This window comes from Euphorbia lathyris, chromosome 5, assembly GCF_963576675.1.
Source record: "Euphorbia lathyris chromosome 5, ddEupLath1.1, whole genome shotgun sequence".
Lineage (NCBI taxonomy): Eukaryota > Viridiplantae > Streptophyta > Magnoliopsida > Malpighiales > Euphorbiaceae > Euphorbia > Euphorbia lathyris.
This window is the reverse complement of record NC_088914.1, coordinates 10,834,650-10,857,910: the sequence shown is the minus strand read 5'-3', so window position 1 is coordinate 10,857,910 and position 23,261 is coordinate 10,834,650. Positions and strand designations below refer to the sequence as shown.

At 36.2% G+C, this 23,261-nt stretch overlaps 1 protein-coding gene and 1 pseudogene across 1 annotated transcript; both read right to left on the bottom strand.

Annotated features, from left to right (window-relative positions):
• Window positions 1-6,638: 6,638 nt before the first annotated feature.
• LOC136229663 (BAHD acyltransferase At5g47980-like) lies at window positions 6,639-7,977 on the bottom strand (annotated as a pseudogene).
• Window positions 7,978-11,581: 3,604 nt separating this feature from the next.
• Window positions 11,582-16,647, bottom strand: LOC136229177 (serine/threonine protein phosphatase 2A 57 kDa regulatory subunit B' theta isoform-like). Its single transcript, XM_066017769.1, has 3 exons — window positions 16,328-16,647; window positions 14,585-16,149; window positions 11,582-12,517 (listed from the first exon to the last, which is right to left on the bottom strand). The coding sequence occupies exons 2-3, from the start codon at window positions 15,788-15,790 to the stop codon at window positions 12,158-12,160; spliced, it is 1,566 nt and encodes a 521-aa protein (XP_065873841.1). The 5' UTR covers window positions 15,791-16,149; window positions 16,328-16,647; the 3' UTR covers window positions 11,582-12,157.
• Window positions 16,648-23,261: the final 6,614 nt, after the last annotated feature.

Below are 23,261 nucleotides of genomic sequence, written 5' to 3'. Positions count from 1 at the left end.
TAACCCGAATTTTTGTAAGGTATTTTTGAGCCTAAAGGAGTTCGTACGAGAACTCTATTTCTTTTACAATTATTCGAGAGCTTTGACTTCACTCGACTCATAGAGTTTGCACCTAATACCGGGTTTAGTACACTTATTTTGGTTAAAATGGCAATAGATGATAAAACGAACTCACTTAGTCTAACTCTTTTCTTAACTTATTTTTCTCATTTTCATTAACCTCTAGGAAAACCCCCTCGAGCCTATTAGCCGACTTTTTATTGTTAATACCCTTTCTAACATTTAACCCTTCTTCCTCTTGTTTAAATGCTAATAAGATCAAATCGCACCAAAATTACCCGAAATAAGCCAAAGGCCTTGACAAGTAAGCACCAAAAGCTTTCGAAGTCATTTTTGTGCCGCTCTAAAACAAAAAAGAAAAAAATACAATAAAGAGCAAAAAGGCATTCTCAAGCTCTACCCGAGCAATTTTTCAACTTATATCTTATGAACTCGCCAAGGCCAAAATAAAAATACGGTGCGATCATCAAAATAGTATTTAAACTCGAGTTTCCAAAAATTAACCACTAAAAAGCCACCCACATTACAACCCCCCTCCGGGTTCATTTTTAATATTGCTGAGACCATAACATAGGAGGAAAAACCCGGATGAAAATGCACACTCAAAGTGACTTCGGGTAAGTGCAAAGAAGAGTGCTAAAACACCGACCCGCCAAAGTTTGAGCGTAAGAGTGAAATCCCTTGGTGAGGTACTATCGGGTTCTCAAAAGATAATCGACCCCCGTTAATATTGCCTATTAATTTTGATCATGGAGGTTTCAAATAAGTTTTGGTCACTCGATTGTTTGCGTGGGTATTTACCGAAAACTTTGCATAAAACTTTAACTTTGAAATCACGCACTTGGTAAAACCGACCGACAGTTTGTTTCTTAATAATCTCAATCCCTTGTCTTTCGATTTCTTTTACTTGAGGACAAGTAAAACTTTAAAGTCCAAGAAGGTTTGATAGGGGTATTTACCCCTATCTTTTAGCGTGATTTATGAGTTAATTTTGGATGAAATAAATAAGTTTAATTACAAAAAATAGAGTGTTTTAATAAAATAACAAAATAAAAATAAATTCCGTACTTTCGGTTAATTTTCCTTATTTTTTATTAATATTAGAAAATAAAACGTCAAGCTAACTCGGCTCTCGAGAATTGTATTTCAGGTTCGGGCAAGGAGTGGAAATCTACCAAAATACGCGGGGCGTATCACTCCTCACGCGGGGCGTGGAACACTCAGTCAGAAATAATTGCCTTATCCACAGACTCCACGTGGGATCCAACCACTGATACGCGTGCGTACCCCAATCTACGCGGGGCGTAGATGCAATGATGATCCCAATCATAAACGTCAGACTGCATTGTCTCCTAAGTCAACCATCGGTACGCGAGGCGTGTTTTAGGATACGCAAGGCGTAAATGGTGTATTTCAAGCAATAAAATGCCAGGAGCTCAAACACGCGCGACGTACATCACTATACGCGGGGCGTGGTTGAGACAACAAGACCCGGATTAAGTCCACATGCATGAAATTATTGAAGGAATGGGTCATGTTGCTCCATGCTTGTAGGAATGGGAAATATGCACAAAGTCATGTTGCTCCATGCTTTGCTCCATGATTGTACCTTGTGAAATTACAATCTCACCCCTAGCTTGATGTATAAATAAGAGTGACTAGCACTCATTTAGACACCCCCCTTTTGATATACAACTTTTTGTATTTTAAGTTCTTGCTATTTTAGTTTTAGATTCAGATTTTAGTTAGCAAAACTCTCCCACCTTGAGAGCTTGTTCGTTTATTCCGGCATTCCGTCAAAGTTTCGTTCCACCTCCATCCACAAAGCTCGAGAGTTCCACCTCCAAGTCCTAAGAGACGGCCTTGAGTCCGGTTAGCTAGTTCCGATGGTGAATTCTTCCCTTTTCACATGCTAATTAGCTTGTACTCTTCCTATGTACTAGGCTTGGTTGTATTTTATATTTTCATTCTCCATATTTATAATTTATGATTCACAATCTCTATTTCCTATATGTGTTGATGCTTGCTACTTGTTTTGATATTCGTAATTGATTATTGTGTAGGAAGACACGATTTCCGACGCCATTCGGGCTATCTTTAGGGGTTATATAGGTGTTGCCTTACCGGAAGTGACAAACCGGAAACCGTAGGAATTGACAAGCCACGGAACTTATGGGCCCTAATTTCTAATCCCGAGCATTAGACACGCCTTGACTAGGAACCACGTAGTCTAAGTACTTCACGGATCGGTCACACTACACATAGTCGTCATTGCAAGAGTAAATCATTAACCGTATATATTTAGAATCATTGTTTATCGTATTTATATCTTATCACCATTCATATCACTTCGTAGAGTTTTTGTGACGTAAATCTGTCTCACTAATAGTTTAGGAGTAGTTTGTAGTTGGTTCCCACATCAACCCCAAAGTATTCACCGCTTAGATAACGTATAAAACCGAGTCGTCTAATACTTGTAGTTATAAATCTCGTGGATTCGATACCCGGTCTTAACCGGATTATTACTTGATACGACGGGGTACACTTGCCCCTAAGTAGTCGTTGTGTCTAGTGGAGTTAGAGCATTTAGAAAGATCACATCCATAGTCTTAGCACATTCATCGCAATATTCATTTCGACATTAGAAGTAAAGCTCTACACTAGGCGCCGTAAGCATCAGCATGTTCCCAGAAGCCTGCGCTCTAATGCATAGAACATTTGACAAATAAGTTTAAGCTCAAGAAAATGTTTATCATCTAACTAAACAGTGACTATTTTGAACAAATAACATTTTTAGGAAAATTCATCACAACTGTTTTAAAGGAACGAAAATAAGAGATAAATTTAAAAATCGGATAAAACTATATTTATCAAACCTTTTAATATTAATTACCAAAAGACCGAAAGATATTTTAAACAAAATACTTTATCAAACAGATTCCATGCCAGAAATTTCAAAATCAAACAAATAGTGTCATGAACCATAATTACCACTCACCTCGAATTCCAAATCTTAGCTATCAATCTTCCCAATCCATCTGAACACCGTCAAATTTCCTATCCAATCAACATATCCAACTAAAATTACTCCAAAATTTTCTATCATACTCAATGAAATCTACAACCCAAATAAGATTGAGTCAAATTAAACTATAGGGGAAACGAAGTAGGTGAATTAATATAACAAATGGTATTAAAAATACGAGTTTAGTGAAAACTGTGATATGTAAAGAAAATATAATTTTCTAACACCATGAAAAACAAATACTAAATATATGGTTTTATAAAAAAAAAACAAGAACTAGTTACCTTTCGTTGTTTGAAGAGTAAGATCAAATCGATGAATACATTTAAAATAAAGTGTTTCGGTGAAAAGGAGAAGAATTCGATTTTTGCAGAGAACTGTTTTTATTTGATTATTTATTTGTTGAGAGGTTAAGTAGTTTAAGTAAAATAGAAAGCTTAAATATAGGAGAAGCATAAGGTGTAGAGTATATCTAATATATATATATATATATATATATATATATATATATATATATATATATATATATTTTAAACAAAGAAGGATAATTATAAAAAAAAAACCACTATGATATACTTTTTTTCAAAAATATATTCAAATTTAAATACTATGCTTTTGTGCAGGAATGAAACTTTTAAAAAAAATTAAATATGAATAACATATACAAATTCACCAAATATAACAATTGGCAATCACTAATTTTTTTAAAAGATATATATATAATTAATTCAAATATGTTTTTAATCAATATACATTTTCAAAAAAAAATCAGAATATTACAACCTTGCTAATGCTGCTCTTTCTTGGAACTTCTTTCTTCTTACTGACTGGATTAGTTTCTGGCAAAAGGCCTATCACAGGAGAATCTTCCAATTTCTCCTCATCATCGGATGCATGTTCTTTTACGTTAGTTTTTTATTCATCTTCTTTTGATAATTTCTCCTCATGGGCTTGTAGCGAATCCAAGAGTTGATCTACAGACATAATCTCCAGATCCTTTGATTCTTCAATGGCAGTCACCATGTAATCAAATTTTTGAGTCAAAGAACGAAAAATGTTTTCTATCATAAGAACATCCTTCATTTTTTCTCCATATCTCTTCAACTGGTTCACAATTACCAATGTTCTATTAAAGAACTCATCAATTTTCTCAGACTCCTTCAGCTTGCGTTTCTCATACTCACTTCTTAAGGTTTGCAAACGCACCTTGACTACTTTATCTTTCCCAAGGAATTTTCGAGAATCTCTCATGCCTCCTTCGTTGTTGTTGCAGTAGAAATTTTCACGAACATATTCTCATCGAGACACATCTGGATTAGAGAGAGTTCTTGTTGGTCCTTCTTTAAATTCTTCAAATTTCCTCTTTGAGTAGCCGTCAATTCCGCATCATTCTCTGGTTGATCATATCCGGTTTCTACCATTTCCCATACATCTTGAGAACTCAACAAAGCCTCATTCTAAGGCACCAATTATCATAGTTCTCCTTTGACAATTGTAGATATTTGTATGGGATCATTTCATTCATCATTGTAAAATAATTTTGGTCTGGCTCTGAAACCAATTTGTTGGAGAGAAAAAAAAAGAATATAAAAAAATGAAAAAAAAGAGAGGAAACTTTTCTTAATTTCTTTTATATTCTTCTTTTCTCTCCAACAGATTGGTATCAGTGCCAGACAAAAATTCTCTTACAATGATGAATGGAATAATCTCATACAAATATCCACAATTGTCAAAGAGAACTATGATAATTGGTGCATTAGAATAAAGGCTTTGTTGGATTCTCAATATGTATGGGAAATGGTAGAAACCGGATATGATCAGCTAGAGAATGAGGCGGAATTGACGGCTGCTCAAAGATAACTATTTTATTTCTAATTCATGCTTCTTCACTTTTAGCTTATACAAGATAACTATTTATAGTACATGAAAATGTAACTATTACAAACCTAATAAAACTTAATAACTCTTAATGACTAATTAAGATTTTAACTCATAAGTAAACTTAACTTCACATAACTTCTCGTAAGTTATTCTTAAGTAGCTCTAATAGTTACAAGTTAATTTATTTTGCTAACAATTAAAATAAAAACTCTATTAATTATAAATTTATTATTTCAACAATTTATTCTAGGGTTAAATATTTTCAAATTATCCATTCTTAAAATTGTTTCCAATGTATGTCAAACTCTTATTGAATTCAAAAGTTCAAGGTACATAATAATAAAAACAAGGCTAAAAAAACAATCAACTATAACTCGACCTTCTACTACTGAAAGTGAACATTTATAAATCATCCCAAACAAATTCTTCTTTATTGGGCGGACCGACACTATGGTTGGGAGGGACTTTGGGCCCCTAGCCAGCCTAAAAATACCTTTTAGTACGGTGGGTGAAGGATTTTAGCTCCTATCAAAATTCTCATATGCTAGCCCTCCACGCTCCCTTTAAAATTTATGGGCCCTCTCTAACTTTATCTCGTGTTCTCCTTGAGTACAATACTAAGACCTTGTTTGATAACTCTTTTTTTTTTTTTTTTGCAGAGGATAACTCATTTAATCATTTAAATTAAAATATTAAGCACTTGTTTAATTTAGTGTATTTAATAAAAGGTGATTTCTCCTCCTTCAAAAAAAAAATTAAAGGTGATTTCTCCACCACTTAAATAATTAGATCATTAAGTTAAAAATCAATTATTTTAATAAGTCGAACAATTTAATTTAACATTTTAAGCTTTTTTTTTTTTGAAGTTTCTTAATATTTTAAGTTAAACATTATCAACTACTAATATTTTTATATTTAGCACTTATATTTTTAGTATTTATCAAACAGTTATGTCATTCAATACTTTTACCACTTATAATATTGGCTTAGTACATCATTTCCCCATGAACTTGTCCAAAAAGCTTGATTGACCCCCTGAATTTTCAAAGTGCCTTGATAGCCCCCTCAACTTGCATAAAATGTTCATTTAGCCCCCTAAACTTGCATAAAATGTAATCAATTAATCACTCGGTCGTAAAAAAAGTAAGTTAAGTGCGGAAGATGCATTCCACGCATCTTAGAATTTTATTACATAATTAAAAAATAGATTAAAAATGAAGTTATTGCTTGCTCAACTATACAACTTGTCATCTCTAATATTAGAACCGTATACTCTGAATTTTGGAAGTTTTACTTTTTTTAAGACTCTGCAATACATCTTCCGCATTTAACTTACTTTTTTTTTGCAAGCGAGTGATCAATTTATTACATTTTGCGCAAATTCAAGAGTCTAACTGAACATTTTATGCAAGTTGAGAGGGCTATCGGGACACTATAAAAGTTCAGATGGCTAATCAACATTTTTAGATAAGTTCAGGGGACAAATGATATATTAAACCTATAATATTCAATACTAAAATTGCATACTTATTTTTTCATATTTAATTTTCAGTTCCATCAAACACAACTAGTACTTTTTAAAAACTAGGAAAAAGAAAGCAATTACATTCCACAACAAATTAAACTACAATAGAACTAACCATAAAACTAAATTTACTTATTCCTAAACTAATTAATGAAAATAACCAACTTCCCAGACACTTGGATTGATAGTGCAATACTCAAGGAGTTGTTCATCAAGCTCAAACACAGCCATGGCATTTTCTTCCAAACTCACAAAAGCTTCAATTCCATCACCTCCTTTTATATCCAACGCAGCAATTACATTCTTCAGACCCCAACAAATAGTAGTAACCCAAAAAGGCTTTCCCCATCCGAAATCTGCAGCTTCATAAAATGGAAACCTGCACCAACTGCTACAAAAATACCCTTCACAAGATCCTCTCATTAGCATTTGCAATTTTTCCAGGACTAATGAACATAATTCTTCCTCATTACATGCTTTACACGAATTCGAAAACCGGGTTTTTTCTTCCCTGAATTCCCTCACCATATGCCCTAAATCTAGCTCCTTCCCCTCAGTAGCCATTACATGAAAGGACCCGGATAGATTTCCTATATTCCCTTCTGATACAGGAGGCGAAACCCTAGACCTCAGGTTCATTGTGTTGAGCAAAAGATTTGGCTTTGAAGAACCTAATGAACTTGCCTTAGCATTTGCAGAAATGGCTGATTTATACAGTAATGAAACGACTACTTCGACTCGTGTAGGATTCGGTACTTGATCCGCCACCATTTCCTTCAGTTTGGCTATCTTTTGGGGATCAAAAACAAACCTCCGCGAAACGCAGTTACTCATTTTCTGAGGAGGAGGCTGCATCTGTTTCAGCATTGGCAGGTTGAAAGACGGATAAAGAGATCCGATGTTAAACTCGGGATTGATTTCGTCACCCGAGTTTCTAGCAAAACCAGACCATTTCTTGATGAAAGAACACGTACTTGACATGTCTAGCATCTTATGACAGGCATAATCCAATCGACATCGCTCCGCCCCGAAAATACGTTGCCTGAACTACTACTGGACTACTCAACGTTGAATCTTGGTAGTATAAACTATCAGGAAACAGGAGTTTCAATGTTTCATAATCAGGGATTTTCAGAATTTCTGATAAATTACATTCCATTCTTGCTTCGAGAAATTCAACACCATCATCATTACAGTCGACAGAGACATCATCTTTGATCCTTCCGGCGAGAAGATAAAATTCGGAGAGAGCAGAAGATAAGGAAAGCTTGAGCAGATTAGGATTATGATCAGTTGTGTAGAAGAAAAGTAGAGGAATATAGGAGCGAGGACTCATCTGATCAAAGAAAGAAAGTTTGTGAGTTGTTGGGTGATTATTTGGAGTTGAAGATGATGGTTTTACAATCTCTCTTGAAATTATCTCAGGCTGCATCTTTGGTTCTTCAATTCTGAAACCTGATGTTAGGACTTGGATAGGTATTGTCATATTAATCCAAGGATATGTACATTATATATAGCTTAGTTAATGGATATCAAGCCAAATATCTTATCTTGGAAACTTAGAACTGGAAAAGGGAAATGCATGCATCTAGATGAACTCTTCCTTGATAGAATTGAGAGAGTATACACAAAATTAAAGAAACAAATTAAGGTCCAGAAAAATATCTTTTTTGTTCACTTCATTTTATTCCCAATATCTGGTTTCAGATATATCAATGCCGTACATATTATATATAGGGATAAGATGCAAAAATATCCCTAAACAGTCCTAAGCAATTTTACAGTAACATCTAAAATAGTGTAATTTTAGACCTAACATTGGAATCCAAGAGTAATTTTACTTCTAACATTCACAAATTGGATCAATTTGAGAAATAATCCATCAAACTTGTTGTCAGCTTTTTAGAAATCCTTATGAATTTAGGATTTCTATTCAAGGAGTCTAAATCTTGGGAGGAATCTTTTATCTCGTAAAATTCCGAAAGTTTCTCTTGTGATTGGGGCTAAAGCCTTTGCTGGTCTTGGACCTTGTTAGACGTCACTTTATTACAACTGGGCCGCTATCGTTTAGTCTTGGACTGCTCATTTTTGCACGTGGCCTTTTACCTCAAAAGAGGGTGAGAATGACGTCATCCATATGATGTATTTTTCATGATATCATATGTCTCCCACCCTACTTAGTATTTATATTCTTTCAGGATTTATTTTGTAATAATTATTTTGCTAAGAGCATCTTTTGTTTTTTATCCCTCGAAACTATCGTTTTGAAGCTTTAATGATGCCGCCTATTTTAAGCTCTCAAAATTGCTGATGTGTCTGATTGTGACTGGACTTGGGACTTCGTGCTTTTTGGGGCTCATTTATGAGTATGACTGTGATAATGAGGAAACTCTTCAACTGACTTGGGTCTTTTCGATTTCTCTCTTTATCTTCCTTTCTTTTGTTCACTATGATTACTACTCCTTTCTTTCTCGGTACTTTTCTTTTTCTAAAGAGCTTTCAAGTTTCTGTCCTTTTTCTTTCTAGATTTGATTTCAGAAGTTATTGCTCTTCTAAAATAAGTTTATTTTCGTTCTATCTTTCATTTTCTCCTTTTCCTCATTAAATGGTTCGAGCGAGATATTCTCATGGTAAGGATAAGAACTCTTGTAAGAAAAGCAAACTTCGAAGCAATAGAAATGAAGAGGCTGAAGATCCTAAGAAACCCCAAAGTTCCTCATTTGAAGTGGTGGTTCTTGGAAGAGAGAGATTAGGGAGGAAAAGAGAAAGAGTGATGTGTCACTTTTTGATTAGTTGAAGTATTAAAAATAAAATAAATAAAAAGACAAAAATACCCCTCTAGTAATTTGACTTTAAATGTCACCTCAGTTTTTTTAACAATGTTAGTCTTTTTGGACCATGTTCGCTAACGGAATTAATCTCAAAGTACCTGTTTATCAACTTTTAAACCACATAGTTTATGTTTAGAAATGACTCAAACCACATGATTTATTTTTGTACTTTTCTCAATAAATTATTTTAAGCAAATTCATATGGCTAATGAGATGATTTATAGGAGTCAATTAACTTTTTGGCTAAGTTCAAAAAGTCTCTACTGTATTAAGCATTTTTCTAAAAAAAAATATAAGGCCTTTTTACATGAAAATTATATTTAACTATAAAATTATAATTAAATCATTTTATAAAACTTAATTTTCTATATGTCACTATTTTTTATAAATAACAAACAAAATATAATTTTATGTCTTAATTTATAAATTTTAAACCTCAATTCATAAATACTAAACCCTAAAAAATCTAAATCTCAATTCAGAAATATTAAACCTTAAAAAATATATGTTATATCTCTAATTTATAAAATCTAAACAATAATTTGCTTAATTCGATATTGTTTAAATTATTACTTGACATTATTGTCAATAATTTTTCAAATCTGAAATTTTATATTAATTTTCCAATATATAAATAAGTTGATGGAATGAAAATATATAAAATAAAATTTGCGATGAACGTGGATCGAACACGTGACCTTCAGATCTTCAGTCTGACGCTATCCCAACTGAGCTATCCCCTGTTTAGAGCTTTTGAAATTGTAATTATTGAATGTTCTTATATTTTCTTTTGGCCCCGTTGGGTACGTTGTAATGAGCGTTGTAATGGAATGTCCATTACAATGGAGGCTCATTACCATGTTTGGTTAGTCCTATCATTTTTGTCGTAATAGAATCGCAAATACATCACTTAATTTTTCTTTACAAATCTATGTAATTGGCATTACGAATAAAATAGGCATGAATCCCATCACGATTTGTATTTTTCTTACTAATGGAGAAATATGAAAAAAACATGAAAACATAAAAACCAAAAAATACGAAAAAGAGAAAGACGTGAAAAAAAATACAAAAAAATGTGAAAATCGAAAAACGGGAAAAAACACGAAAAATGAGAAAAAAATGGAAAAGAGTAAAAACGAGGAAAACAACGGAAAAAGGCGAAAAAATACATGAATATACGAAAAAAGAAAGAAAAACACGAAAAATGAGAACAAAAATGGAAGCAAAAACAACGAAAAACGCAAAAAAAAAACAGAAAACACGAAAAAAAAACAAAAAAATATAAAAAATGAAAGAAAAAACAGAAAAACGTGAAAAACATGAAAATTGTATTTAACTAAATATGCATATTGTAATGATAATTACACTTTATCAATTTTATTAAAATGGCCTAATACATCACTAGCTCCCTAAACTTGTCCAAAATAGTAGATTGGCTCCCTGAATTTTGCGGGTCAGGTTGAAACGGGCTTTTACAATAGATCTCAAGCCCAACCCATAAATTAATGGATATATTCGGGCTTGGACCGGACCGAGCTAAATAGAAATTTAATTTGATCAAGCCCATCCCATTGTTTATGGGCTTGGACGGACTGGACGGACCATCGGGTTCATGAACAGATCTACCATATAGCAGTTTTTTTTTTTTTTTGATAAAGCTCTTTAGCCCTCTTTTTACTAGGTTAAGAAGTGGAAACTTTATACCTGTCCATCTAAGAGTTGGGTGCCCATGTTACATAAGTTGGAGATTGGCCTCCTTCGAACGAGAGTCCTTCTCGTCCATAATGTTTACATGTGAAAACCTTATAATTGTCCATCTAAAAATTGGCGTCCGTGTTACCGTAAGTTGGAGATGTGGACTCGTTCGAACTAGCTTTTCTCTTCTTTCATGTTTACACATCTTACCCGATATCAATTGACTGATGATTGATCGAGGGACTACGAGCGTGGTGAGGAAACCGAATCCCTCCGCCCGTCCAACGTTCCGCATCCGAGAGCATGAGCCCCGTCCCGTGGGCCAGAGCAGCCGAACCGGCGTGCTAGGAACACGGGAGGCGCTGCGCGGTTCGTCCCGTGCCCGCGAGTGCGTTACTCTGGAAATATAATAAAATTCTTTTGTAACACAATGTGATACATGTCTCTTAAAATTTAGATCAAGTATAATTGAGCTATAACAGAATTGAGCTGCCTTACCCAAATCTAAGGTCTTTGCCGAAAGATACCGATGAAGACAGATCGATAAGTCCACTCCGACGATGAAGCCGAAACACAAAAGGTTTCATTTTTACAAAAATAAATACATATTGGTATATACTGTAGTAACTATATTATATTATACAACACATAAAAATCAAATGATGTCAAGAAATTTAGCAATTACAGTAAAACCAATTAAAAATAAATACTCAGTGCTTTAAGTACCTGTGGTTTATAGCTCCTCGAAACCGGATTTTATTGGGAACACGGGGTGTTCCCAACGCCTCCACTGGGATTGCGCCACATGGCATTTTGCGCCACATAGCGCAATCCCCATAGGGTGTTGGGAACACCTGGTGTTCCCAATAAGTTCTCCCTTGAGACACTAGAATATCAGCAACTATTATAGAAAAAAGAAAAAAGGCCGAAGTAGCTGGCTTCGCTAAATCTCATCCCTTCAATAATGGTGGAAGATCCCTTCTACCGCCCTCGCGAGCAAAAACGCTTCGTACTGCAGCAAAAAGAACAAATTTTGGACGTGTTTCGGGTTTGTAAAAGGATAATGATCATCTTTCTTTCGGCTTCTAGACCAATCAATAAAATTGAATACTTTTTTTACAGAATACTGAACCATCTCTAGCCCGAAGATGTTACAGCAGGTGCGGTATGGGGAAGCAGCACTGCTTCACTACTTGTAGCTTTTGTTGCAGCGATCTCTTCTAAGCGCTTCCATGTCATGTCGTGTTTCGACTTGATATCTTCTGCTTTTGTTTCGTCTTCTTCGAACTGTCTTGAACATTCTTCGAACAGCTCGGGATCATTGTCAGCGAAGACTTTGCGGACGTTAACTGTTAAGCTCTGGACCACGGGATTCCAATGGTTACGTCCATTCTTTTCCAAGGCAGGGAAGATAATTGGCAGTATAACTTTTCGATTTTGTTTGATCAAATTCTCGATGTGGTCGTTGTTCCACAAGTACAAAGCCCTTTCTGCTACCTGAAGACATAGATCAGTCATCAAGAACACAACTTGACATAGTTGAGAACAAGAACAATAATATCTAGGCCATTCAATCTCCACGAGAAGGGCGAGTAGACGTATCGGAGATTGTCCACTCGACATAGGAACTCAACCCCCATCAGTTGTTATTATGTAATTGGACAGTTAAAGAGGCGCCAAGCGTCATTTTTGGACTAATTTGACCTAAAAATGTCAAAACTGCAGACCAATCCATCTCTTTTTACTAATCCATTTAGTCTACAACTTGGCGTTTAACAAATTAGTCCAAAATGACACGCATCAGCATCATAAATTGACACGTGTCAACAAAAACCACGAATCATATGCTAACAAGTGTCATTTTTGGACTATTTTTACCCAAAATGTCAAGTTCTGCACTAAATTGATTCTGAGAGTTCATTCTGACGCAAATTGACCATTTATCCGAGCTATTAATTCATTACCAGCCCCATTAGGAAACAAAATTTTACTTCCAAATCACATGTTCTCAGATCAAACATTACATTAAAAACTGACCAAATGCAATGAGTTATGCAGCCTGTAAGTAACACCAAACTTCACGGACAAAACGGAAGCGAAGATATTCACAGCAATAATACATTAAAGGGCGGCCCGGTCGCACTACGCGTCCCCGCTGAGCGAGGGTCCGGGGAGGGGGTCCCACCACAAGGGTGTACTGGGCAAGCCTTCCCCTGCCAATTTATTTGGCAAGAGGCCGCTCCTAAGACTCGAACCTGTGACCTCTTGGTCACACGACAACAACGTTTACCATTACGCCAAGGCTCGCCCTCACAGCAATAATACATTGGGAAAAAAAAACATTACGACTCAAGAACTCGTTGGGACATAATATTTGAGAGACAATTATGCAATTAGCTGAAAAATAACAGCTAAATTTCAAATTTTGCTGATTGAAAAATGACCGAAAAAAAAGGCTTAATAACTTCGCAAGTGAAACGGACAACACAGAAGTCAGACAAGTATCACATATGGACATTTTGTCATTTTACTCAATAATATTTCATACTTATTTTGTCTTACTAGATTGAGTTTGAAAAGGACTAGAATAGGGAAGGATAAGTCACCAGAAGTCACACAATTGTTATCTTAAAAATTTATGTCTTTTGGTCATAAAACTAATATATGGCTTTTTGGGAGGGTTGACTTGCGGAAGTGGGCCCATCGCCATCCTTAGGAGCCGCTCCTTGCTCAGGACTGGGTCGTCACACCATACCATACCACCTTATTTCAGACTCTAAACTCGACCCGAGCAACATTAGTAATTATTGTTCTTTTCTATTGATTGGAAATTAGATTTTTAAGGTATTCAGAAGCCATGACTGCAAATATGTTGCTATTAAATCGTTTCTAGTGGCTAAAGACAGCATCAGAGTATTTTCAATTTCCCGATCCAATGGACCAAAACGTATGCAGTACATGATGCAGATGATCCGGCAAAATCAAATTAATGCCAGCCCTAAAATTCTCTATTCACTCATAATTGAGGTTATTTGCACACGGCTTAATACATCACCAACTCCCTGAACTTGTCCAAAATAGTAGATTGGCTCCCTAAACTTTGAAAGTGTCTCACCAGCTCCCTAAATTTGCTTATTTCGTATCACCAGCTCCCTAAACTTGTCCATAAAAGTGGATTAGCTCTTAATAAGTTTTTGTATTTAGTTGTTACAGAATAAGCAAGTTTAGGGAGTTGGCGAGACACTTGCAAAGTTCCAGGAGCTGATCTACTTTTACGGACAAGTTTAGGGAGCTGGTGATACGAAATAAGCAAGTTTAGGGAGCTGGTGAAACACTTGCAAAGTTCAGGGAGTCAATCTACTGTTTTGGACAAGTTCAGGGAGTTGGTAATGTATTAGGCTTTTGCATATCATCAAAGTTATCAAGCTTAGCACCACACATGGAAATTCATCTACGATATCATATCGGAAAACGAAATCAAAATCGAACTTCCATCACGAGCAAGTATATGCATTAGGTAATATATTAAAGATTAAATTGCAAAAGATATTATTTAAGTATTACCTGGAAGTGTGAACTGCTCAAACAACGAGCAATTTGACGGAAAAGTGGCACCATACACCTTTGAAACTCGGCCTGTTGGGTTGCCTCCAAGACCTCTTCGAGCTCGCTTAAGAACATGACCTCCTTAGAACTATTAGTCACCGGCCAATACTTTAATAAACCCCTTATAACAGCATCTGCAAGCTTGCAGTCTTTCTCGACAAACTGCGTAATACAGTAGCATAACTGCTGATGATACATCGGTAAGCATTTCGGTTTATGAAGGGGGATTAGCGCCCGAACAAGGAACAATTTATGTTCTTCTTTTAGTGGCAGAGCAAAACCATTGATTATACTCCCTAAAACCTCTAAAAGCTCGGCACTCCCGTTATGTTTTTCCGTTTCAAAAATAAAACGGAAGAATATGTTGTTGATAGCCTTCCTGATAAACGGGCGGTGCACCATAAACTTTCCATAGATGCGATGTAGAATCGTCTTCAGGTACTCCCTTTCCCTTGGATCCTCAGAGTCAAAGAGATCTAACAACTTCAGAACAAACGAGTGATCAACGTATCTCTTCGCCAACTTTGCATCTGTCTCAGGCGATGCAACGAATCTCAGAAAGAATTCATAAACAATTTGCAAGTGAGGCCACGAAGGATCCATTAACGCTTCCTCCTCTTCCATATCAAAGGCTTCCAAAGTCTTATTTTCACGTGGTTGTGGAGTTAACGGCCGAAACAAGTTCAACGATACCATCTTTATAGCTTCTTGCATAACAGTTTCGGTGAACTTCCCGTTTGCAGAAGTAACATAATCCACGAGTTCAACCAACGTCTGCCGCTTAACGTCCTTTTCTTTCAAATTCTTAGTCGGATCAGTGAAATCAAACACCACACAACATAAGTTAAGCTTTCTAATAAACAAATTATGCTTCTCAGAGCTAGGGACATCCCTAAAACCCGGCAATGCCTCGTAAGGAGCAACTACTGAATTGCTATTTAGTTTCGGATTTACAACCTTACTTCCATGATTATAACCTAAATGTTGAGCAGAATCAGAAAGCGAATTCGACGAATTGTTTACAGCTCCTCCAGACAAATCATTACCGAGATTATTGCTTCTAGATGAACTATTTGAAGAAAGAGCAGACTGACTGCCAATTTCGCGATTGTCAGACGATTTCGACGGCTTCCTTGGAAGCCTACCAAGTATCTGTTTGAACATTACTCAAAATTCTATATACAACCATAAAAAAACACCTCCAACCCAGTTGTTTTCAAGATCAAAACAACAGATTTTCAACTTCAAAATCAAAGATCCATATCAAACAACAGGATAATCAAACCAACTTCATATCTACAGAAACCAAGATGCATCAATTTAAGCACCAATTACAGAATCGTCCACAAGCTTTTTTCATCTTATAAAAAAAAAAACCAGAACAGCAAATTGAGACCTTTTGACCTCAAATTCAAGAACACCCAAGAACTGCTCCTCTAATCACTCATACCAGAAAACTCTTCCTTTTCCAGTATTATACCCCAAAAAACAGCTGACACAGCTCAATCAGAGAGGGATAGGATCTGGATTCGATCAAAACAACAAAATAGCATTACTACACGAAAATTCACCGGAATTGAATGAAATAAACAATGAATCAAACAAGGAAGAGATTAAAATGAAGCAAAACAAAAAAAAAACCCCAAATTACAAAATAAAATTGGGGAAATTTCAAAATACCCTAGAATGTTTGATACTTACAGGAGACTTGAAGGAGAAGCAGTGCTCCGAAAAGCTTTTTCGTTTCCCCCTTTTCCTTTTTCTCAATTAGTATGGGCCAGATAGAGAGAGAAAGAGAAAGAGAAAGCACAAGTGGCCAAAGCAACCTCCTTTAACACTCTCTCACAGACCGTAAATGGAACCCATCAGAATTTAGAGGATTAAAGAAAAATAATTTAAACAAAAATGGGAAATTTGTATTAACCACAGCAAGAAAAACGTAAAGTTGGGATTTTTATTTTGGCATATGATGTTTTTATTTAATCCAACGTTATCGGTTAGATTAGATCAATAAACTGTGCAAAATTGCTAAATCAGAGAAAGAGAGTCCATTTGAGATATGTGGACCTCTCCATTACCAAATCCATTTATATCAATAAATGGTCGTTTTCAGGTTTTCCCTTTTTTATATTCTTTTCTCTTTTTATTTATTTTTGTTTACATTCAAAAATATGATTCAATATACTACTCAATTATTTAAAATCATTTTGTTTTTTTCTTTCAAGTCAACTCAAGTTCTAAGGGGGAAATCAAACCGGATAGATCCAATGGAGCGTTTTAGGGAAAGTCGATGTTTTTCCCTAAGATATTGAGAACGAAATTTCAAATCTCAAATTTGTTTACGCATAAGGCGTCCAATGCTTTTTCTGAGCTTTTTTGGTAGTAATCTCCCGAATTTGTTGAATAACTTTATATGGGTTGCTCTTGTCTTGTTATCTTTATCGGTTAGGCATTCTATTTGGCTCTTTTCCTTTTTCGTCGTTTTTTGAGATTTTGTTGGAAAAAAGGAAAGGAAGAGCAACAAATTAACATAGGACAGACGTAGCTGATCACTGATAGCGCGTAGGATCTAGTGGTAGAGTTTCTTACGACGACTAAATGTGTATTGCGGTGAATGTGCTATGTCTATGGATATGGTCTTTACAAATTGCTCTTTGACTCTACTTAGACGCTACGACTACTTAGGGGCAAGTGTACCCCGTCTTATCAAGTAATAATCCGGTTAAGACCGGGTATCGAATCCACGGGATTTATAATTACAAGTATTAGACGACTCGGTTTCGTATGTTATTTAAGCGGTGATTACTTTGGGGTAAAGTAAGACACAACTACACACTATTCCTAACTATTGGCGACACAGATTCGTGTAGCTAAAACTCTATGAAGCGGGGCGTGTATGATAAGTTATAACCACGATAAATAACGACTCTAATTGTATACGGATAATGGTTTATTCTTGCAAAGATGACCAAGTGTAGTAAGACCGACCCGTGAAGTACTTAGACTACGTGATTCCTAGTCAAGGCGTGTCTAATGCGGGGGGAACTAGAAATTAGGGCCCGTAAGTTTCGTGGCTTGTCAATTCCTACGGTTTCCGGTTTGTCACTTCCGGTAAGGCAACACCTATATAATTCCCTAAAGATAGCCCGGATGGCGGCGGTAATCGCGTGCTCCTACACAATAATCAATTATCAATATCAAAACAAGCAATAAACATTAACACGTAAAGGGAAATAGAGATTATAAACCATAAATTATAAATATGGAAAGTGTTTAGATGAAATACAACCAAGCCTAGTACATAGGAAGAGTACAAGCTAATTAGCAAGTAAAAAGGGAAAATCCGCCCTTGGAACTAGCTAACCGGACTCAAAGCCGTCTCTTAGGACTTGGAGGTGGAACTCTCGAGCTTGGTGACGAATGATGGAGCGGAACTTGATGGAATGACGGGATATACAAACAAGCTCTCAAGGTGATAGAATAAAGCTATACAAAATCTGAATGTCTAAACTCTATAGCCAAGTCTAGATACTAAAATGAGTGCTAGTCACTCCTATTTATACATCAAGCTAGGGGTGGAGTGGTAATTTCACAAAGTACAATCATAGAGGTACATTATTTGGTGCAGAATTCTCAGGGCACGCCCTGCGTATGGGAGGAGACGCCCTGCGTGTCTTGCTATACGCCCTGCGTGTTTGAGCTCCTGGCATTTTATTGCTCGAATTACCCTATGTACGCCCTGCGTATCCCAAAACACGCCCTGCGTATTGATAGTTGACTTAGGGGACAATGCAGTCTGACTTTCAGGATTGGGTTAATCATTTTCTGACAGATGTCCTACGCCCTGCGTGGTGGTTGACACGCCCTGCGTGTGCTGAGTAGATTCCATGTGGTGGTTCAGGATTGATCAATCATTTCTGACACGCCTGCCTACACGTCCCGCGTGGATGGGAATACGCCCTACGTGTATTGTATTTTTGTACCTGCGAAATACACTTCTCACGAGTCGAGTTAGCTTGACGTTTATTCCCTAAATTTAACTAAAAATAGCGGAAATTACCCGAAAGCTCGGTTTTTATTTTTATTTCATTATTTTATTAAAACGTAATATTTTTGTAATTAAACTTATTTATTTAGCTCGAAAATAAACCGTAAACCACGCTAAAAGATAGGGGTAAAATACCCCTATCAATCACCATAAACTTCAACAAGTTGGCGGGAAGAAATAGTTTTCTTTTTTACTTTGTTAAGAAGTTGTAAAATGTTATGTTTATGCGGCATATGAAGACTATTATTCCTTTATGCATTTATGATTAATGTTTTCTTGATCCTTGTTCATTTTTCATGGTATCGAGGCTTGTTAAAGAAATCTTCATTTTGTTATTCTTAAAAAAATTGTATTGATTTTTCTCAAATTGATTTGAGAATTTCTTCGAAAAGAAGAAGTTACTTGGGTTACTTGGATGTAGCTTTTCACATTGAAGATGAAGTTGAAGTGGAATATGGGGAATCCATGGGAAATAATGTTGAAACACAATTTTCTAAGAGTTTTTTATTCTGACAAAAATAATTTAAAATCAGAAACCCAAAATTGAGTTAATATTAAAATCTTAGGTTTAAATTCAATTGTTATTCACTAACAAGTTTGTTAAGTGTTTCTTCAAATGAATTTAAGTATAAGCAAAAGGAATGGGCTAGAGAAAAGGAAACCCAATAGATACAATCTAGAGGCCCTAATATTTCAAGAAGCCCACAAGCACACGGATGGACAACTGGCAACGTCTATTCCCAAGAGCTGACAAGAAGGAGACTGCTACAGCAGACATGTCCCCTCAACATACCTATGTCACAACCTCAGTCAAGAAGATTGCAGAAAACCACGGCTCAAGAGAAAAGGGTCCTCTGAACGTGTAGCAGAACTTTTCGTACAAAAGACAAAAAGATGTCAGAAGCTGATAAGACAGGCTATGTTTGCTCAGAACGGCTATTTCAAATTCAAACGGATCTCTTGCCTGACTCTCCTATAAATACCATGCAAGGAGCTCCATTTGCTGTTGACGAAATCCAAAAACTCTCAAGTGAAATTAATCTTCAAAAGCAAAACACAATATTCAAATATTCAAGCATTGTTCTTATTTTATTCGTCCAATGGTATTGTTTAGATCTTCATTGTATTTCTTGTAAAAGAAAAATTATTGTTCATAATATTTTTCATCAAGAGCTCTGTTGTTTGCTTCGGTAATAAGCAAGCAATAGAAGTATAGATAGTTGAGTGATTGTAGAGGAAGGTACTCTACTAAGGCTCTAATTATTTGTACAAGGTTTGTGCTCTACCTCTGAAAGAGTGCTCTAGTGGATTAAAACCCAGAAGAATGTATTCTTGGGACTGGACGTATGCTAGAGGCCGAACCAGGATAAGTCTGCTGAGTAACTATTTTTCTAATCTCTGATCTGCTGCCTCTGATTATTCATGTGCTATATCTGATCTCATATAAACTGCATAACTGCCTCTATCTCATTATTTATTCATTTAAGTATAGCACATTGTGAACAGACCTTTGATAAGTTCAACGCCAACCTCAGAAGCTGATAGTTAAGATCAGAACTGCTAGACTGGATAGATCACTCTGTCTATCTTAAGCCAGCCTCTGATACTAATTATTTTGCATTCAAAGCAACTTTGTGCCAACCAAGTGAGAATTTTATAAAAAGGTAAAATTACCCAATAGTTCCATTCACCCCCTCCCCCTTTGGAACTAATATTATCTCACTAGGGACCAACAAATAATACACCAAGTAAAAATCAAAATTCCCGAGGAATATCTCATGATAGTGATCTGCATACTAGCAATAACAAATCTTCTAATTCAATACGATCACATCAGGGACATGAGAATTCAGGCTTAATCTTTATAAGTAATTCAGTCACATTAAGGACATAAAAATTTAGGCTTAATTTTTATATAAGTAATTCATTGAGTGGCAACTATTGGTCCCTTGTGAGGTAAGATTAGTTCCAAAGCGGGGTGAATAGAACTATTGGTTATTTTTAACCTGTTTCTTTTCTACTCACTTGGTGTGTTTCTGTTTGCTTAGCACAGAGGCAGAATTCAAAGTCAGAAGCAACTTCAAGTCAGCGGCAAATATAGTCTACTGAGCTTGATTCTGATTTGGAAGAGTGCACTCAATAGTTTGTTAATTGGACAGAGCTTCTGACTAAGCAGTGATTAAAGTTTGCGCCTTAATGAGTCAGAGCCAATATATAGAAGATAAATGTGTTAGAGCAAAAATAATCAGAAGCAGTAAAAGGCAGAGTTAGGAAATAGTTACTCAGCAAATTTATACTAGTTCGGCCTCTGGCCTAGTCCAACCCTTAAAATACCTTCTTCTAAGCTTTAATCCACTAAAGCACTCTTTTGTTAGTCCCTAGTGAAGTAATATTAGTTCCAAAAGGAGGGTGAATGGAACTATTAGGCAATTTTTAATGATTTATAATTTTCTCACTTGGCTTGGCACAGCTTTATCAGACACAGAGGCAAGGTAATTAATATCAGATGCTGATTCACAATAATCAGAGTAGACTATCTAAACGGACAGTTCTGATATTAACTATTATACTTGAGAATGCCTTTCTAGTTTGACAGAGCTTCTGTTTAAGGTGTGTAGTGCTTTAATAAACAATAATGCAACAGAAACAATTTAGCAATTATAGGAGACCAGATATACAGCATAAATAATCAGAAGCAATGGGTTAGAGATTAGAAAATAGTTACTCAGCAGATTTATCCTGGTTCGGCCTCTAGCCTACGCCCAGTCCCCAAAATACCTTCTTTTGAGCTTTAATCCACTAAAGCACTCTTTCACGGGTAGAGCACAAACCTTTATACAAATAGATAGAGCATTTGTAAAGTACCTTCCTCTACAATCTCTCAACTATCTATATTTCTATTGCTTGCCTATGACCGAAGCAAACAATAGAGCTTTTGAAATAATATTATGAACAAAGATATTTCTTTTAAAGAACACAATGAAGATCTAAATAATATTTTTGGACGAACACAAATATGAACAATGACTTGTGTATTTGAATATTGCTCTAGCTCTTTTGAAGAATTTGATCTCTCTTGATAGCTTATGAATTTCGTCGGCATCAAGTGGAGCGTATGGCATGGTATTGATAGGGGTCAAAAACCCCTATCTTTGGGTACGGTTTTAGGACGGTTTTTAGCGTTATTTCATGAATAAGCGAGCAATTCTCGCATTTATATGCTTTTGTGTGAGTTAGTTAGAAATTGGAAATGTTTTATTTACTTTTCGTTGTTTAGGCTCGTTTTCTGGTTATTTTAGGCAAATATGGCCAAAATAGCATGCACCTTAAATTTCCATTATCTTTTACAGCTAATTGATCCGCCAAAAGTCGCACCAAACGGAGTGTTTACTCAAAATGAGCGATTGGCGGGTCAATTTAGCCTCGGAACTAATGTTGTTTGGAGTTTATGTGCGTGTGCAGGTTAAAACATGATCAATTTCAGGCAAAAATCGCGTCTCGGGGACCCCCGGCAGTCGCTCGGTGAATTAGGCTTCGGCGAGCAGCCCAGGCGTTGCTCGGCGCGCAGCCCAGGCGCTGCTCGGCGAGCTGCCCAGGCGCTGCTCGGGCGAGCTGGCCCCTGGACGCCAGCTCGACGAGCTGGCTCAAGGGCCCGCTCGGGCGAGCTAGCGCCAGCTCGGTGAGCTGCCCTGCGGGAATCAGTCAAAAGACTGATTCTCAGCCCCACGAAGTCACGATTGACCCCACGACTTCCCACCTGCAAAACGATACGAATTAGGTCCGAAAGAGGGCCCGAACCGCATCTATAAATAGAACTTTTCAATTGTAAATTAGATATCTTTTATCTTTGTAAAAACCCTAGCTTCCACCTTGAGAAATCCTCTCCACCTCCTCCATCTCCTTCAACCTCCATTGAAGACACCTCCGAAGCTCCGTTCATCGAGGATTTCTCAAGTTCCATCCTTAAGTCCTAGGAAGACGCCTGCATTGGTAGACAGGTTCCCTGAAAGAGATTTTTCTTCTTTTATATTCCGTCTAGCCTCTGATCCATGTTATGAATCCTAGGCTCATTGTATCTTCGTGATAATACTTTCCATCTTTAATATATGTTATAGTTTCGTTTATTCAATTGTTTTATTGCTTAATTCTTTGTCTTACGCTTTGTCTGATTGGTTTAACTCATTCGATAATCCCAAAATTAAGTTGGCACATATTGCGAGCTGAATCTGACCTAGTCAGTGCCTATAGGATTGACGACCCTATAGAAGATTAAGCCCAAATTGCTGAGCCTTAGAGCTAGTTTCAGCCTTACAAGGGAATCACGAACTAGGGACCTCAGGAGGATAGGTAGGGTTAATCGCCTCGGACACAAGTGACTTAGATTAGGTTTTAATTCCGTTGTCTAAACAATCTATTCTCATTATTATCGTATCACCTCATGCCCCTTCGGGTAATTACATTGGTAAAAGATCACCTAGGAGTAGTTTAACTTAATTAGAATTAGAATAACTTAGCTATGAGTAGAGTAATTCAACTAGGAGTAGGTTAACTTAATCAAAACAAACTCAAAACCCACACAGCCTAGAT